The sequence below is a fragment of the Mobula hypostoma genome, chromosome 1 (genome assembly GCF_963921235.1).
Source record: "Mobula hypostoma chromosome 1, sMobHyp1.1, whole genome shotgun sequence".
NCBI lineage: Eukaryota > Metazoa > Chordata > Chondrichthyes > Myliobatiformes > Myliobatidae > Mobula > Mobula hypostoma.
This window is the reverse complement of record NC_086097.1, coordinates 74075205-74092888: the sequence shown is the minus strand read 5'-3', so window position 1 is coordinate 74092888 and position 17684 is coordinate 74075205. Positions and strand designations below refer to the sequence as shown.

General features: G+C 41.8%; 1 protein-coding gene across 4 annotated transcripts in view; it reads left to right on the top strand.

Annotated features, from left to right (window-relative positions):
• The window catches only part of dph6 (diphthamine biosynthesis 6), a 300181-nt gene that overhangs the window by 81085 nt on the left and 201412 nt on the right, over positions 1-17684 (top strand). For all 4 annotated transcript variants that reach the window (XR_010018318.1, XM_063050727.1, XM_063050738.1 and 1 more), the window contains exon 5: positions 10710-10828. Coding sequence is in view for 3 of the 4 variants with exons in the window: in XM_063050727.1 (XP_062906797.1) it covers positions 10710-10828 (119 nt within the window). In the remaining variant the exon portion in view is untranslated. The remainder of the gene's footprint in view (positions 1-10709; positions 10829-17684) is intronic.

Below are 17684 nucleotides of genomic sequence, written 5' to 3'. Positions count from 1 at the left end.
GTCTCCTTAGGAAATAGAGACGGCTCTGACCCTTCTTGTAGACAGCCTCTGTGTTCTTTGACCAGTCCAGTTTATTGTCAATTCGTATCCCCAGGTACTTGTAATCCTCCACCGTGTCCACACTGACCCCCTGGATGGAAACAGGGGTCACCGGTACCTTAGCTCTCCTCAGGTCTACTACCAGCTCCTTAGTCTTTTTCACATTAAGCTGCAGATAATTCTGCTCACACCATGTGACAAAGTTTCCTACCGTAGCCCTGTACTCAACCTCATCTCCCTTGCTGATGCATCCAACTATGGCAGAGTCATCAGAAAACTTCTGAAGATGACAAGACTCTGTGCAGAAGTTGAAGTCCGAGATGTAAATGGTGAAGAGAAAGGGAGACAAGACAGTCCCCTGCAGAGCCCCAGTGCTGCTGATCACTCTGTTGGACACACAGTGTTGCAAGCACATGTACTGTGGTCTGCCAGTCAGGTAATCAAGAATCCATGATACCAGGGAAGCAACCACCTGCATCGCTGTCAGCTTCTCCCCCAGCAGAGCAGGGTGGATGGTGTTGAGTGCACTGGAGAAGTCAAAAAATATGACCCTCACAGTGCTCGCTGGCTTGTCCAGGTGGGCGTAGACACGGTTCAACAGGTAGATGATGACATCCTCAACTCCGAGTCGGGGCTGGTAGGCGAACTGGAGGGGATCTAAGTGTGGCCTGACCATAGGCTGGAGCAGCTCCAGAACAAGTCTCTCCAGGGTTTTCATGATGTGGGAGGTCAATGCCACCGGTCTGTAGTCATTAAGGCCGCTGGGGAGCAGTGTCTTCGGCACAGGGACAAGGCAGGACGTTTTCCACAGTACAGGAACCCTCCGGAGCCTCAGTCTCAGGTTGAATACATGGCGAAGTACTCCACATAGCTGAGGGGCACAGGCTTTGAGCACCCTGGTACTGATACCATTTGGTCCTGCAGCCTTGCTTGGGTTGAGATATTTCAGCTGTCTTCTCACATGTTCAGCTGTGAGGCCTACCGTGGATGGTTTCGTGTGGGGAAGTGGTATAGTCATGACAGCAGGGTGGGGGACTGTGAGGAGGGGTAGGAGGGGAGAGTGGAATATGTGTTGGTTGGGGGCCGACAACAGATGGTTCATGTGGGGGATGGGCAGGAGCCACACTGTCAAATCTGTTAAAGAACAGGTTAAGTTCATTGGCCCCGTCCACACTGCATTCAGCTCCTCTGTTGCTAATTTGCCAGATCCCAGTGATGGTCCTCATCCCCCTCCAGACCTCCCTCATGTTGTTCTGCTGGAGTTTCCACTCAAGCTTCCTCCTGTACCTGTCTTTAGCCTCCCTGATCCTGGCTTTCAGGTTCCTCTGTATTGCCCTCAGCTCCTCCCTATTTCCATCTCTAATCACCCTCTTTTTAGCGTTCAGGATGTCCTTAATGTCCTTTTTCACCCATGGCTTATTATTTGAATAACAAAGGGCAGTTCTTGTTGCAACATTGCAGTCCACACAGAAGTTGATGCAATCAGTGATGCACTCTGTGAGCCGATCAATATCCACTCCATGTGGCTCACAGAGTGCCTGCCAGTCTGTCACCTCAGAACAACCTTGGAGCGCCTCATAAGCCTCCTCCGACCGTTTTCTCACTGTCCTCGAGGTTGCAGATTTACTCTTCACCAGAGGCACATAGGAGGGTTTTAGATGCACCAGGTTGTGATCTGACCTTCCCAGTGGGGGGAGGGGAGAGGAGCTGTATGCATCCTTAACGTTAGCGTACATCAAATCCAGAGTCCTCTCACCTCTGGTTGTACAGCTCACATACTGCGTGAAGTTGGGCAGTGTTCTAGCCATGGTAACCTGGTTGAAGTCACCCGAGATGGTAATGAGAGCACTCGGGTGCTGGGTTTGTAATCTGGCTATGACGGTGTAAATGATGTTACATGCTGACGTCGGGTTGGCAGAGGGAGGGATGTACACAACAACCACAATTGCACGCGAGATTTCCCTTGGCAAATAATATGGCCGGAGTCTAACAGCAAAGATTTCAATATCCGGGCTACAGACACGTTCCTTGATCATAATATGCCCAGGATTGCACCATCTGTTATTTACCAGAACCCCCAGCCCCCCTCCTTTACGCTTACCGCTCTCAGTGCAATTCTGGTCAGCTTGAACGGTCTGGAAGCCCTCTATGGAAACGCTTTGATCGGGTATGTCCTCGTGCAGCCACGTCTCAGTGAAGCACATGACACTACTCTCCCGAAATGTTCTCTGACTCCTGACAAGCGCCGTCAGTTCATCCATTTTATTCTCCAGCGATCTCACATTTCCCATGATGAGAGAGGGGAGACACGGCTTATAACTTCTCTTCTCCATAAGCCTTTTTGTCTCGACCCGGTCCTCTTCCCTCGCTTGATAAGGAACTTCTTATTCATTATTTTTGTAAATAATTTGGATGCAAATGTATATGGCGTGATTAGCAAGTTTGCTACTAAATCAGAAGACTTTTACAGTGAAACAGGTCACAATGAATTACAACAAAATCTTGAGTAGTTAGAGAGACGGAATGAGGAATGGCAAATGAATTTCAACTTTCACGTGTGAGGTAATGTACTTTGGACATTCAAACCAGGGTAATACTTACATACAGTAAATGGCAGAACAATGAGGAGTGTTGTAGAATAGAGAGACCAAGGAGTAGCTGCACAGGTAGACAGGATGGTGAAGAACTTGGTTAGCATACTGGCCTTCATCAACCAAGCCATTACGTTTAGGAGAAGGGACTGTATGTTGCATTTATATAAGTCGTTGGTGAGACTGCACTTGGAATATTGTGCAACACACATAAAAGTTGCTGGTGAACACAGCAGGCCAGGCAGCATCTCTAGGAAGAGGTGCAGTCGACGTTTCAGGCCGAGACCCTGAAACGTTGAGTGCACCTCTTCCTAGAGATGCTGCCTGGCCTGCTGTGTTCACCAGCAACTTTTATGTGTGTTGCTTGAATTTCCAGCATCTGCAGAATTCCTGTTGTTTGGAATATTGTGCATAGTTTTGGTCATCCTGTTATAGGAAAGACATTATCAAGCTGGAGAGAGTGCACGAGAGATTTATGAGAGTGCTGCTTAGATGAGGGGCTCTGAGTAATAGGGAGAGGTTGGTCATGATCTTTATTCCTTGGAGCACAGGACAACAAGAAATGTACATAAAGTCATGAGGGGTGTGAGTAAGGTGAACAGTCATAGTCTTTTCCCAGGGTTGTAGAATCCAAAACTAGAGGGCACAGATACTAGACAAGAGGGGAAAAATTTGAAAGAAACCTGACAGGTAACTTCTTTACACAGAGGATAGTGAGTACCTGGAATTAACTGCCAGAGAAAGTGATAGAGGTGGGTACAATTGCAACATTTAAGCGGCATTTGGATAGGTACATGGAGGAGAAGGGCTTGGAGGATTATAGGCCGAGTGTGGGTAGCTGGAATAACAGGGAGGAGAGGTTGGTGGAGAGGGCCTTTTTCTGTTCATATTACTCTATGATGTTGGTAAGGTTGCATTGGGAATATTCTGTACAGTTTTGGTCGTCCTGTTGTGTGAAAGAGTAAGAAAAGATCTACCAGCACATTACCTGGACTTGGGGGCCTGAGTTACAAGGAGAGGTTGTGTAGACTAGAAGGTTGAGAGGTGACCTGATAGGGTTTATAAAATCATGAGTGATGTACACAAGGTGAAAGCACATATCATTTTGCAGGGTAGGGGTACTATAAAAAATGAGGTCTTAGGTTTAAGACCAGAGGTGAGAGATTTAGAAGGGACATCAAGGGCAGCCCCTTCACACAAAGGTTGATGTGTATTTGAAGTGAACTGCCAGAGATAATTATCAACATTTAAAAGCCAGCCATGTAAGTACGTAGATAGGAGAGATTTAGAGGGCTATGAACCAAACATGAGCAGATGGGAGTAGCTCACAGGGCAACAAAGTCTGTATGGACTTGTTGGGCTGGGGACCTGCTTCCATGCAATATGACTATGATTTCAATTCTGGATATGTTTGCAACTTCTTTCATTTTGATGAAACTGCCATTGTTCTTTGGAGAGCTTGAAATGAGGAAATATTTCCTCTATGTAATTCACCAGCATTTCTTGATTTCATTTCAAAGCAATCCTTGTATGGTCTGTACTCTGGAACAGTGAACACAACATTGTGAACCAGTTGTCAGATTGATTGTCCTCAGCTGCCATCTCTTCATCCTCCAACCAATCATTCACACATCACATCCCTTTGTTTTCATTGTGCTTTTCAGCAACATTTCAGTGTCTTTCTCGATGAAGTATTTGTAACTAAGCACATTCATGTGTGGTACACATCACATTGTCAGTACAGAGACTTGTGCGTGGACAGATTTACAGACCCCTGCTTTTTTTGGCAATCATTATGGAAAAGAAAGCATTGATATGAATAGGGAAAGTCCAATTCTTTTTCTATTCTCCGCCCTTTGATGAAATGCAATTTTAAATTTATAAGATTAAATTGCAATACTGCGATATGACCCATAAAAACTTCCTGGACCATATTCATACCATAAAATAACTTTGTCACAATGTTATCTTCTGACTTGCTTTTTATCTTCTGGCACTTTATTGTTAATAGAAGTTTGCATACACAAACTTTCTACTTGAGCCTCCCAATATTAGCATCTTATTCAACAATTATTTTTTAAATTTTATTTAGCGATACAGCATGGATTAGGACTTTCTGGCCCTCTGAGGCGCAGTGCCCCAGCAACCCCCGACAATTCTGATTTAATCTGAACCTAATCACCGGACAATTTACAATAACCAGTTAACCTACCTGGTATGCCTTTGGTCTGCGGGAGCAAACCAGAGAGCTCAGAAAAAATCCATACATTACACAGGAAGGAAGTACTCCTTACAGATGATGCCGGAATTGAACTCTGAACTCCAACATTCCATGTGGCAATAGTGTCATGCTAACTGCGACACTACATTAACACCCAATTCAATGTATCTTGTTCTTTAAGGAAAGAGCATTAAGCCCAAAACTCTAATCTGCACTCATTTTTCATGGATAATGTTTCTGTATATACTCACTGCCCTCTGTTTTCTTGGATCGAAATATCTCAATTCTTGAATCAGTATTTACTTACCTGGAGGGGAGAAAATTAATTGACAATTCTTGTGAATGAACAAATTCCTCCAAATCTCATTCCTGAATGGCTGTCTCATTCTGGATATGTAGCCAAGAGGAAAAAGACTCTCAAAACACATCAGCCAGATGTCTTGGTACATATTGGCACCAATGACATAGGTAGACAAATTGAGGAGATCCTGAGAGAGATTTTAGGAAGCTAGGTAGAAAGTTGAGAAACAGAATCTCTTGTGCCACCTGCCAGTGAGGGCAGGAATGGCTTGATATGGTAGGCGAATGCATGGCTGAAGAACTGGTGCAGGGGGCAGGGGTTCAGATTTATGGATCATTGGGATCTCTTCTGGAGAAGATATGACTTGTACAAAAGGAACAAGTTACACCTGAACCAGAGGGGGTCCAATATCATTGCAGGCAGGGTGGCTAGAGTTGTTTGGGTTGGTTTAAACTAATTTGGCAGGGGGATGGGAACTGGAATGATAGTGCTAAAAATGAAATAGCTGGTTTACAAACAGAGGCAATGCATAGTAAGAAGAGGCTGTTGATAAGGCAAAATCGCAGTCAACAGGATGAGCTGCAGTGTAAAAGGCGGACAAATTTGAAAAGGGTGAATACAGGACTGAAGGTGTTATATTTGAATCCGCGCCGTATATGGAATAAGGTAGATGAACTTGTAGCACAGTTCCAGGTTGGCATGTATAGCTGGAAGCTTAATGTCCAAGAGTACACATTGTATCGAAAGGACAGGCAGGAAGGTAGAGGGGGTGTTGTTGCTCTGTTGGTAAGAAAATGAAATCAAATCATTAGAAAGAGGTGACGTAGGGTCAGAAGATGTTGAATCATTGTGGATAGAGCTAAGGAACTGCAAGGATAAAAATACCCTGATGGGAGTTGTATGCAGTCTCCCAAACAGTAGTAAAGATGTAGTCTACATTTGTACAAATTACAATGGGAGATAGAAAATGCATGACAAAGAGAGAATGTTACAATAGTCATGGGGGACTTCAATCTGCAGGTAGATTGGGAATATCAGGTTGGTGCTAGATTCCAAGAGGGGCAATTTCTAGAATGGCTACAAGATGGGTTTTTAGAGCAGCTCATGGTTGAACCCACTAGGGTATCAGCTATTCTTGATTAGGTGTTGTGTATTGAACCAGAATTGATTAGAGGGTTTAAGGTAAAATAACCCTCAGGGGGAAGTGATCATAATGTGTTTGAATTCACCCTGAAATTTGAGAAGGAGAAGCTAAAGTCAGATGTATCAGTTTTACAGTGGAGTAAAGGGGATTACAGAGGCCTGAGAGAGGAGTTGGCTGGAATTAATTGGCAAAGAACATTGGCAGGGATGATGGCAGAGTAGCAATGTCTGGAGTATCTGGAAGCAATTCAAAAGGTACAGCATATATATATCCCAATGACAAGATGACACAACTGTGGCTAACAAGAAAAGTCAAAGCTAACATAAAAGCCAGAAAAGGGCATACAATAGAGCAAAAGTTGGTGGGAAGTTAGAGGATTGGGAAGCTTTAAAAAAAAACAGAAGCCAACTACAGAAGTTATTATGGTAAAGATTGAATATGAAAGTAAGCTCGCAAATAATATTAAAGAGCATACCAAAAGTTTCTTCAAATACATAAAGTATTAAAGAGAGGCGAGAGTGGATATCAGCCCACTGGGAAGTTCCAGGTGTCAGGGAGCAGGAAGTTACCATAACTAGAGAGGAGGTTCTTGGGAAACTGAAAGGTCTGAATGTAGATAAGTTACCTAGACTAGATGGTATACACTCCAGGGTTCTAAAGGAGGTAGTTGAAGAGATAGTGGAGGCACTAGTAATGATCTTTCAGGAATCGTTAGATTCTGGAATGATTCCTGAAGACCGGAAAAATGCAGATGTCATTCCACTCTTCAAGAAGGGAGAGAGACAGAAGGAAGGAAACTAAAGGCCAGTTAGTCTGACCTCAATGATTGGGAAGAAGTTGGAGTCAATCATTACGGATGAGGTCTCAAAATACTTGGAGGCACATGATAAAATAGGCTATAGTCAGCACGGTTTCCTCAAGGGAAAATCTTGCCTGACAAATCTGTTGGAATTCTTTGAAGAAATAACAAGCAGGATAGACAGAGGAGAATCGGTTGATGTTATGTAATTGGATTTTCAGAAGTCCTTTGACAAGGTGCCACACATGAGGCGGCTTAACAAGCTACGAGCCCATGGTATTACAGGAAAGATTCTAGCATGGATAAAGCAGTGGCTGGATTGGCAGGAGGCAAAAAGTGTGAATAAAGGGAGCCTTTTCTGTTTGGCTACCATGTCTATTAGTGTTCCACAGGAGTCTGTGTTGGGACCAGTTCTTTTCACATTATGTGTCAATAATTAGGATGATGGAATTGATGGTTTAGTTGCAAAGTTTGCGGACAATATGAAGATAGATTAAGGGGCAGGTAGTTTTGAAGAAGTAGAGAGGCTATGGAAGAACTTAGAATAGGAGAAGTGGCAAAGAAGTGGCAGATGGAATACAGTTACAGGAAGTGAATGGTCATGCACTTTGATAGAAGAAATGAAGGGGTAGTCTATTTTCTAAATGGAGAGAAGATACAGAAACCGAGGTGCAAAGGGAGGCCTTCTTTGAGTCTGTGCTTAGTACTCATTTCAAGACGACTGAAAAGCAAGGATGTAATATTGAGAATTTATAAAGCACTGGTGAGGCCTCACTTCTCACTGTGAGCAGTCTTGGACCCCTTATCTTAGAAAGGATATGCTGAAACTGGAGAAGGCTCAAAGGAGGTTCACGAAAATGATTCCAGGATTGAATGGCTTGTCTTATGAAGAGTGTTTGATGGCTCTGGGCCTGTGTTCACTGGAATTCAGAAGAATGAGATGTGACTTAACTGAAACCTATCAAATGGTAATAGGCCTTGATAGAGTGGGTGTGGAGAAGATGTTTCCTGTGGTGGGAGAGTCTTAAACCAGTAGTACAGCCTCAGAATAGAGTGGCATCCTTTTAGAACAGAGGTGGGGAGAAATCTCTAGCCAGACTGTGGTGAATCTGGAACTCGCTGCCACTGGTAGCTGTGGAGGCCAAGTCTTTACATATATTTAAGGCAGGGGTTGATAGATCCTTGATTGGTCAGGGCATGAAGGGATACAGGGAGAAGGCAGGAGATTCAGGCTGAGAGGAAAAATGGATCCAACGTGATGAAATGGCAAAGCAGGCTCAATGGGCTAAATGGCCTAATTCTGCTCCTGAATCTTATAGTCTTATGAAAGTGCTTCATCATGCTGCAGCGTAGAATTTAGGAGATCTGCTTACATCTACATATTGAAATGTGTCTTTCTCCATGGTTATTGAATGAGTAGTCTGGATTGCATTAGTGGCTTACTGTGGTTCCGTAGAGAAATGCTGCTTGGCTGCTGGAATGGAGTCAGTGAATTTCCACGCCTGTGCAACTGTGGAATACAACAGATGGCTGGATGCCTTGCCTCTTCTCTCCAACTCCCTGCCACAACCTTGGAAGCCCAGTGGCGCTGGAGCAACTCATCATCCTGAGCTGAGGGGCTGGATTCACTTCATATCTGAACCCACAGCTTTACACCAGCTGGTGTACAAGTGTTTGCCCTTTTACTTGAATGGGGTAGCTGACCTTAATTATAAACCTGCTGTTAATACCCTTTAATTTATTTACGTATCTAACAGTGTATTAACTGGCATATAATAAATGCGTTCTTAAATACTTCAAAAATTCTTTTAATCGTTTAAATGTATTTCAAATGTTTTTGGCTACATGGTAAGACCTTCAGGCAGCATGAGCTATTGCAAGGCAGTCAGAGCAGTCTGAGGTGATGCTTAGTCTGCACCATCGGATGCCCATAGGTCACTCCATCTCCTTAGATATCCATGGCAACCAGGCCTCTGGGACATTGGGAGGCCCACAGCTGCTATAAGTGAATGTGATCATGGTCTTCCCAGGGGAGGGGGATGAAGGGTGTGTCCAAGTCTATTCTGAACTTGCCTGGTACAAATTCCACAGCATGGTTGACACATTTTTCAACATTAATTCATCTCAAGTGACAGAAGAGTTGTTTGAAGATTACAGCTGTTGCTGTTTGGCCTGCTGAGTCCCTCCAGCTTTCTCTGTGTTGCACTGTTTCATGTCTGACTGTCAGATTTCCCCTTGCCTTAAAAAGAATTTCTAGCCTGTATTGTCTCATCATTTCTTTAAACACTTGAAGAAAGTTTGGGCTATGTTCCCCTTGGTTCTACTCTGCAATTCATTACAATCACAGCTGATTTCACTTTGGCATTAACTATACTTCACTGCTTTTTTCCCCCCTTACCCTTGATTCCTCTATAAGATATCTCAAACTTAAATAAATGTAGTGACTAAATACCGCCCCCCCCCCAAAAAACACCAGAGTGTTTGGGCCCATTCTTATCTCATCAGGAATCATTCCATGATTTTTTCACTTCGCTGACCCAAGACAAGTATACCCTTCCTTAAACAAGGAAGCTAAAATGCTCCAGGGTTGTTCTCACTATTGCCCCAGACAGTTGCAGCCAATTTCCCTTTGTCTTGTATTCCATCCCCCTTGCAGTAAAGATCAGCATTCCATTTTCCTTCTTAATTACATGCACACTGAATTTCTGTATTTCACGTATGAGAGCACCCAGACTTCTCTGAATGCCAACATTTAACAGATTCTCACAATTACTCCTTTATCATACCTATTCATAAAGGCGCATTTCAGTGCATTCCAAGAGTAACTTCCACAACAGTCAATTAACAATGTCACATGCTGATAGAATGCACTAATTTTACTGCATTGGGCCTTTATTCGCTGTAAACACTCAGACCACCACTCTTTGATCCAAGTAACTCATTGCAATCATGCATTTGGCTGGTTTCATTGAACAGAAAAGTTATCACCTGCCCTGCTGTAGAATAAGAATGGTGAACCTCACAAATAATTTAGCAAGTTACCTTTTATTCGGAGCATGCTGATGCACTGACAATCAGAAGGTGCACAATTTTAATGCTTTTGTAAGTTTTGCAATTTAAGTCAATTATGGGGTGAGGGAGGAAGCAGCATGAATCATAATTCGCTTTAATAGAGGGCTGCCACCCCCATCATTCTATATTTCATGATTTGAAATACTGACAGTATAACTGCTTTTTGTAGTTTTAGTAGTTAGGTTCAAAGACAGGCTGACTTTCATCGAGTTGTTCTTTTGTTGTGCATAATAAGGAGAGGAAGACTGTCTTTAAACATTCTATAGCAAACTTTGTATTGTGCAATCTTATCAAAAGAAAAAGGTTAATACATTTTAATACTACGATAAATATAGGAGTTCATGTGTGGTTGTATAAAACCTTTTTTGAGTCTATTGACTTATTATTACCAGTTGGATAATTTTAGATTATATTTACTCTGCACCAATGAAACCATTTTTGAAGGTGGAAATTCGCAGGGTTAAAAGATGTGCCTTAAGTTACAGTGTATATCAGTACTTCTGAAATATATCCAGTTGGAAGACCTTTCCTTCCCTTCACAGGTGCAAGCGACTTAATCTCCAGCCTTTGGCTTACCTCTGGCGTCGAAACCAGGAAGATTTGCTGAGAGAAATGATATTGTCTAATGTTCAAGCCGTGATAATCAAAGTCGCAGCTTTTGGTAGGTATCCAGACCGCATGGGAGCAGTCTGTTAACACAACATAATCCCAGTCCTTTGTATAACCACAAACTGCAAATGAGCAGCTGTCAAATATCAGAGAAAAAGTTTAAATCATCAATCACTTTTTTTATAAAACTGTAAAGAGATCTGCCAGAGGCAAACACATTTGAGCACAAAACAATTTGGAGAGATAAGGAAAAGGCAGGATGTTGGAAAATGACTGCCAGAGGTAGGTAATTACTTTTAAATGCCTTTAATCAAACCTGTCAATATCACAAGTTATTAGACAGTTTAAGAAGTAGAAAGAGAAGAATTTTATTAGTCTGCATTCCTTTAAAAATAGTAAACAGAAAGTACCTTGAAATCGATATGTCTGCTGCACAGATTAATGAGCCTTTACAGGAAAATATGATGTTATATTTAATAAGCCACATTTTTCTCTTTTTATTTTGGTAGTTTGTATTTATTGAGAAGACTGTCTTTTTGCACATATGTAGTAAATAGCTGGTAGGCTGTTTCATTTTCTACTTTGATATCAGTCAGTATTTTAAAGATTTGGTTTAGGATGATGATTGATGCTGTATACAAGGCATTGTTCACAAAACCAGTTGTGTGTACAAATCATAGTGCATTCCTAATTTCTGAATTCCAAATACTAGGTCTTTTCTCCAAATTTATAATAAAATATTTTACCAAGATATTGACAGATTTTATTTTTGCAATGAGTATGAATTGTATGTGGATTGTTTGGAATTGTATAGACCATATTCATAGGTGAATTTAATTATTCAGCACTTGTTTCTTTTACTGTGGTGATATACTGCATATGCAACTTTATGACAAATTTATTATCTCAATAATATTAAGTGATTTGTGATATTCATCTTGAATGGCATTTGAATACATTTATTACAGGTTATTTCACTCCAAACTAATAAGGCTGAATGATGAAGGGGTTGCGTAACTTCAGTGATCACATATTAATTTATATCATGCAGGAGTATATTTTTTTTGAAAAGGCAGTTCTACAGTTGTCCAGCTGTATGCTTTATTTCTCAAATGTGTTCTTTTTTTAAACTTATCACATGAAAGTTGTTTTCATGAACTTCTATTGTTTTATTTCCATGATCAAATTGAATCAAGAAGCTTGTTTACAATGATATTGCCAAAAGCAATTGGAGATGGGCTGTACTAAGGTCGGACATCCCGTAAATGATCATTCTTGTTCTTTAAGGTCCCTGACAGCTGTATTACTCACACTCAGAAGCAAATTCTATCAAGATAATGCATTATGGGAACTCGCATAGGTTTAGGTCATCAGCTTAATTGGCAGGGAACTAAGGAATGTTGATAAACAAGGAATCTTGGCGTTCAAGTCTAGAGTTCTCTGAAAGTGACAAAACAGGTAAATGGGTGGTGAAGGAGATATATGGTGTGCTTGCTGTCAGAGGTCAGGATGTTTTGTCGCAACTTTAAAAAACTTCGGGCATTGAGTGAAGTTCTGGTTTAATATCTGGAGTAACATGTGGTTATCTTGGAGAAAGTGCAGAGGATGTTCACCAAAATGCTGTGTGGATTGAAGACTTCAGTTATGGTGAGAGTTCGAATAGGTTGGGTCTGCTTTCCCAGACAAAACAAATCAGAGGGGTGACCTGATAGATGTATATAAGGAGAGGGTGGGTAGTCAGGATCTTTTTCATGTTGCAAGGTTACCAAAACAAAAGGGCATTGGTTTAGGTTTAAAGTGAGAAGGAGTTTCAAAGTATTTATTTACATAGTATGCTTAAAATCAGGACTTCGCTGGCAAAGAAGGTGATGGAAACACATAGCATTTGTGGGCTGAACAGCTATAATTTATGCGACACAAACTATATTACTCCACTACAGAGATTATATTTTGAATCTAAAGTTTACAGGAATGAATAATCTAAGAAATAGTTTCACATTTTTTCAAGATGAGAAAATTAAAAGTAAACTGATGGAAACGCTCAGCAGGTCAGACTTTACCAATGGAAGGAGAAGCAGAATTAACATTTCATGTTGAAGAACTTCCATCGAAACTGATAAATGGAGAAAGGAAGTTAGTTCTTCGCATTAGTCTCACGACGATTTAAATCTTTTAAAACTGTCTTCCCCATTCTGACATAGGGTCTTCAACCCAAATGGTTTGCTTTGTTTCTTTTTCCACTGATGCCACTCAATTTGCTGAGTGTTCCCAATGTTTTCAGCTTTCATTTCAGATCTAAGTCCAAAGTAAAATTTATTACCAGAGTACATACATGTCACCAAATACAACCCTGAGATTCTTTTTCCTGTGGGCATACCAGGCCGTATGGAAACTTTCCACCACAAATCTCTAAAGGTTTGCCAAGGTTTTTGATGACATGCTGACTCTCCGCAGACACCTGAGGAAATAGACCACTGTTATGTTTTATTTGACAATATATTTATATACGCAAACACGAGGAAATCTGCAGATGCTGGAATTTTAGGCAACATACATAAAAATTGCTGGTGAACGCAGCAGGCCAGGCAGTATCTATAGGAAGAGGACTAGTCGACGTTTCGGGCCAAGACCCTTCGTCAGGACTAACTGAAAGAAGAGATAGTAAGAGATTTGAAAGGGGGAGGGGGACATCCCTCCCCCTCCTGTCTTCTCTTATCATTTCGGATCTCCCCCTCCCCCTCCCACTTTCAAATATCTTACTATCTCTTCTTTCAGTTAGTCCTGACAAAGGGTTTTGGCCCGAAACGTCGACTGTACCTCTTCCTATAGATGCTGCCTGGCGTGGTGTGTTCACCTGCAATTTTTATGTGTGTTGCAATATATTTATATGATGGGTCCAGGACAGGTTCTCTGAGATAGTGACAGCCAGGAATTAGTGACCCTCTCCACCTCCGACCTTCTGATAATTACTGGCTCATGGACTACTGGTACCCTTTTCCAGAAGTGTACAATCAGCTTCTTGGTCTTTTTGACATTGAGTGAGAGGATGTTATGACACCACTCAGTCAAATTTTCAACCTTCGTCCTATATGCTGACTCATCACCACCTTTGACACTGCCCACAACAGTGGAGTCATCAGCAAACTTGTACATAGTGTTGGAGCTGTACTCAGCTACACAGTCATAGGTGTAAAGTGAGTATAGCAGGGGGCTAAGCCCACATCTCTGTGGTGCTCCTGTGCTGACAAAGATTGTGGAGGAGGTGTTTTTGCCAATCCAACTGACTGGGGTCTATAAGTGAGGAAATCCAAAATCCAATTGTACCAGTGAGTATTAAAGCCCAGGTTTTGGTGTTTACTGATTAGTTTTGAGGAGATGATGGTATTAAATGCTGAGCTGTAATTGATAAAGAGCATCCTGATGTATGCATCTTTGCTGTCCAGATGTTCCAGGGTTGTGTGAAGAGCCAGTGAAATGGCACCCACTGTAGACCTGTTGCTTCAGCAGGCAAAGTGGATTGGATCCAAGTCGCCACTCAGACAGGAGCAGATATGCTTCAACACCAGCCTCTCAAAACACTTCACACTTTATCACTGCAGATATAAGTGCCACTAGACGATGGTCATTGAGGCAGGTCACCACTCTCTTCTTGGGCAGAGGTACAATTGAAGCCTGCTTGAAGCAGGTGGGTACCACACACTGCCAAAGCGAGAGGCTGAAGATATCCGTGAACACAGCAGCCAGCTGGTCGTCACAGTTCTTCAGTACTCAGTCAGGTACTCGGTTGGACCGGATGCTTTCCTTGGATTCACTCTCTTGAAGGCAGCCCACACGTCATCTACAGATACTGAGAACAAAAGTTCATCAGGTGACATGGAGGTGTGCGATCATTCCTCCCTGTCTTGTGGTCAAAGTGAGCATAGAAGGCATTGAATTCCTCTGGAAGTGAAGCTCTGCTGTCCCTTGTGTTGTAAGATTAATTTGAAGGAGGTTATGGCATTCACATCCTGCCATAGCTGTGGAACATCCCTCGTTGATTCCATTCTAGTCTGGAACCTCCACTTCGTCATGAGATGGCTTTCTGGAGATCATACCTACACCTCTTGTAACATTCTTGATCTCCAGACTTGAATGCCTCTGGTCTGGCTCTCTTCGTTGTTCATCCAGGGCTTCAGATTGGAGTAAACCCTGAATGATTTCATGGGGACACACTCATCTGCTACAGCCCTGGTGTTGTCATTCAGATGCTCAGATGAGTTCTTGAACACAGCCCAATCCACTGACTCAAGGCAATCCTGTAACTGTTCCTCTGCCTCCTGCAACCACCACATAGTTGTCTTAACCTCTGGAGCCTTGCTTTTTAGGCTCTGTATGCAGGTAGTAGGAGTACAGCCAAATGATCTGAGTTGCCAAAATGGAGTCTCAGAAAGGAACAGCAGGCATTCCTTATCATAGCTTAGCAGTGGTCTGGTGTATTGGGACCTCTGGTGCAGCAGGTTATGTGCTGGTGATAATTGGGCAAGTTTTTTTTTCAAACAGGCCTGGTTAAAGTCGCTGACTACAATTTGAAATGCGTAAGGATGGACTGTTTCTTGCTTGCAGAAATCATGCAGTTTTGCGAGTGCTTGCTTGTAATTGGCCACTGGTGGTATGCAAACTGCAGTCAGGATCACAGAGGAGAACTCCCAAGGCAAATAGAATGGTCTACATTTAATCGTTAGGTGTTGTAAGTCAAGGAAACAAGAAGTCGACCTAACCATAATGTCCGTGCACTAATGAGAATTGACTAAAAATCAGACACGCCACCTTTTTCCTTGCATGTTTGTGGTTCAATCCATTCTGAAGATTGTAAAACCTAGTCATTTGGCTAAGTCCGGAGTATTCACATTTAACCAAGTTTCAGTGCAACAAACAATTGAGATCTGCCTCATCTGCCTCTGATACAGTAGCCTTTCTCTGAGTTTGTCAGTCTAATTTGTCAGTGACTGCACATATGCCAATAAGATGCTGGGTAAAGGAGCATCCCTCTGTTTTTCAGGCTGGTTTGAATTCCACCTCTCCTGGCACATTTTCAGCCATGGGGTTGACCCTTAAAGGCAACCTGCTTATATGCTCCTCTGGAATTCATGACTTCTGCTCTGCATTTAACCATCGAATGAGATCTGAGATCATTGATGTGATTCCATAGTCTATTGTTAAGAAGAAATAAAAGATCCCAGCATCTGCAATTTTATTCATTGTTATCAAATGAGAATGCAAGCTTAAGTCCAGAAATAGACTTCCACTTCTACATTGATGCACATTGGAAAATAGATCACTTCAGTTCAGTAACTTCCCATTATCCAATAGAAGCACAATTTTATCATACAAAGGATTACAGAAAGTTTTTGGAGAAAAATTGTAAGAAAGAAATAAACCTAGTTTCTCGATTATTTGCAAATAAATGTGCATCATCCTATTTCTAGAGTCCTTTGTTTTGGCATTATTTTCATCATTCATCGGTTTGTAATCCAATAGACTATGGGATCTTTTATTTGTGTCCATCTTCATGTGAATTGATCTATCTATCTTTGACATTAATTTGAGTCTCTATAAAATACATAAATAAAGACCTGACTAAAGAGAACCTTGTATCTCAGTCTGAATCCTATCCACAGCAATTCACTCTAATCTGCTTTCCATCTATCTTCCAAAGTTTACTTCATTTATGAAAAGAGTTGAGTTACAGCCGTTCCACGGAATTTCTCACACAAGTTAGAGTCATGGGGAAATAAGGTTAACGGAAAGATTATGGATCTGATGCTCATGTTATGTCCATAAATGACATTCAAGCAATTGATGAAATCTCTGATTGATTACTTGTGTCATACCTCAATTTCTCTTTATGTTAACTGAGTTCATAATTGCTTTGAAACTCTGTAGATATAAAATACAGTGGATTCCTGTTGATTTGGACATATTGAGACAAGTACATTTTGGCTCAATTAAGCAGTTGCCCCAATGAGCCGAAGTTTCATAGAATTTTAGTTTTTTAAAGAATGGGACAGGTTGGGTATTAAATGTTTTTGAGATCTGTTTGTTGGAGGAAATCTTTTTTCATCTGAGAAATTGCCAGCTAAATATAGCTTACCCAAAACTCACTTTTTTTAGATATCTACAAATCAGAGACATTCTAAGATCTCAATTATGCACATTTCCTATAAGCTCAGATAAGAACTTATATAACATATAACAATTACAGCACGGAAACTTCTAGTCCATGCCGAACGCTTACTCTCACCTAGTCCCATCTACCTGCACTCAGCCCATAACCTGGAGCGTAGAAGAATGAGGGGAGATTTGATAGAGGTATATAAAATTATGATGGGTATAGATAGAGTGAATGCAAACAGGCTTTTTCCACTGAGGCAAGGGGAGAAAAAAACCAGAGGACATGGGTTAAGGGTGAGGGGGGAAAAGTTTAAAGGGAACATTAGGGGGGGGCTTCTTCACACAGAGAGTGGTGGGAGTATGGAATGAGCTGCCAGACAAGGTGGTAAATGCGGGTTCTTTTTTAACATTTAAGAATAAATTGGACAGATACATGGATGGGAGGTGTATGGAGGGATATGGTCCGTGTGCAGATCAGTGGGACTAGGCAGAAAATGGTTCGGCACAGCCAAGAAGGGCCAAAAGGCCGGTTTCTGTGCTGTAGCTTCTATGGTTTCTATGGTTTCTAACCCTCCATTCCTTCCCTGTCCATATACCTATCCAATTTTTTTTTAAATGACAAAATCAAACCTGCCTCTACCACTTCTACTGGAAGTTCATTCCACACAGCTACTACTCTCCGAGTAAAAAAGTTCTCCCTCCTGTTACCCCTAAACTTTTCCCTCATGTCCTCTTGTTTGAATCTCCCCTACTCTCAA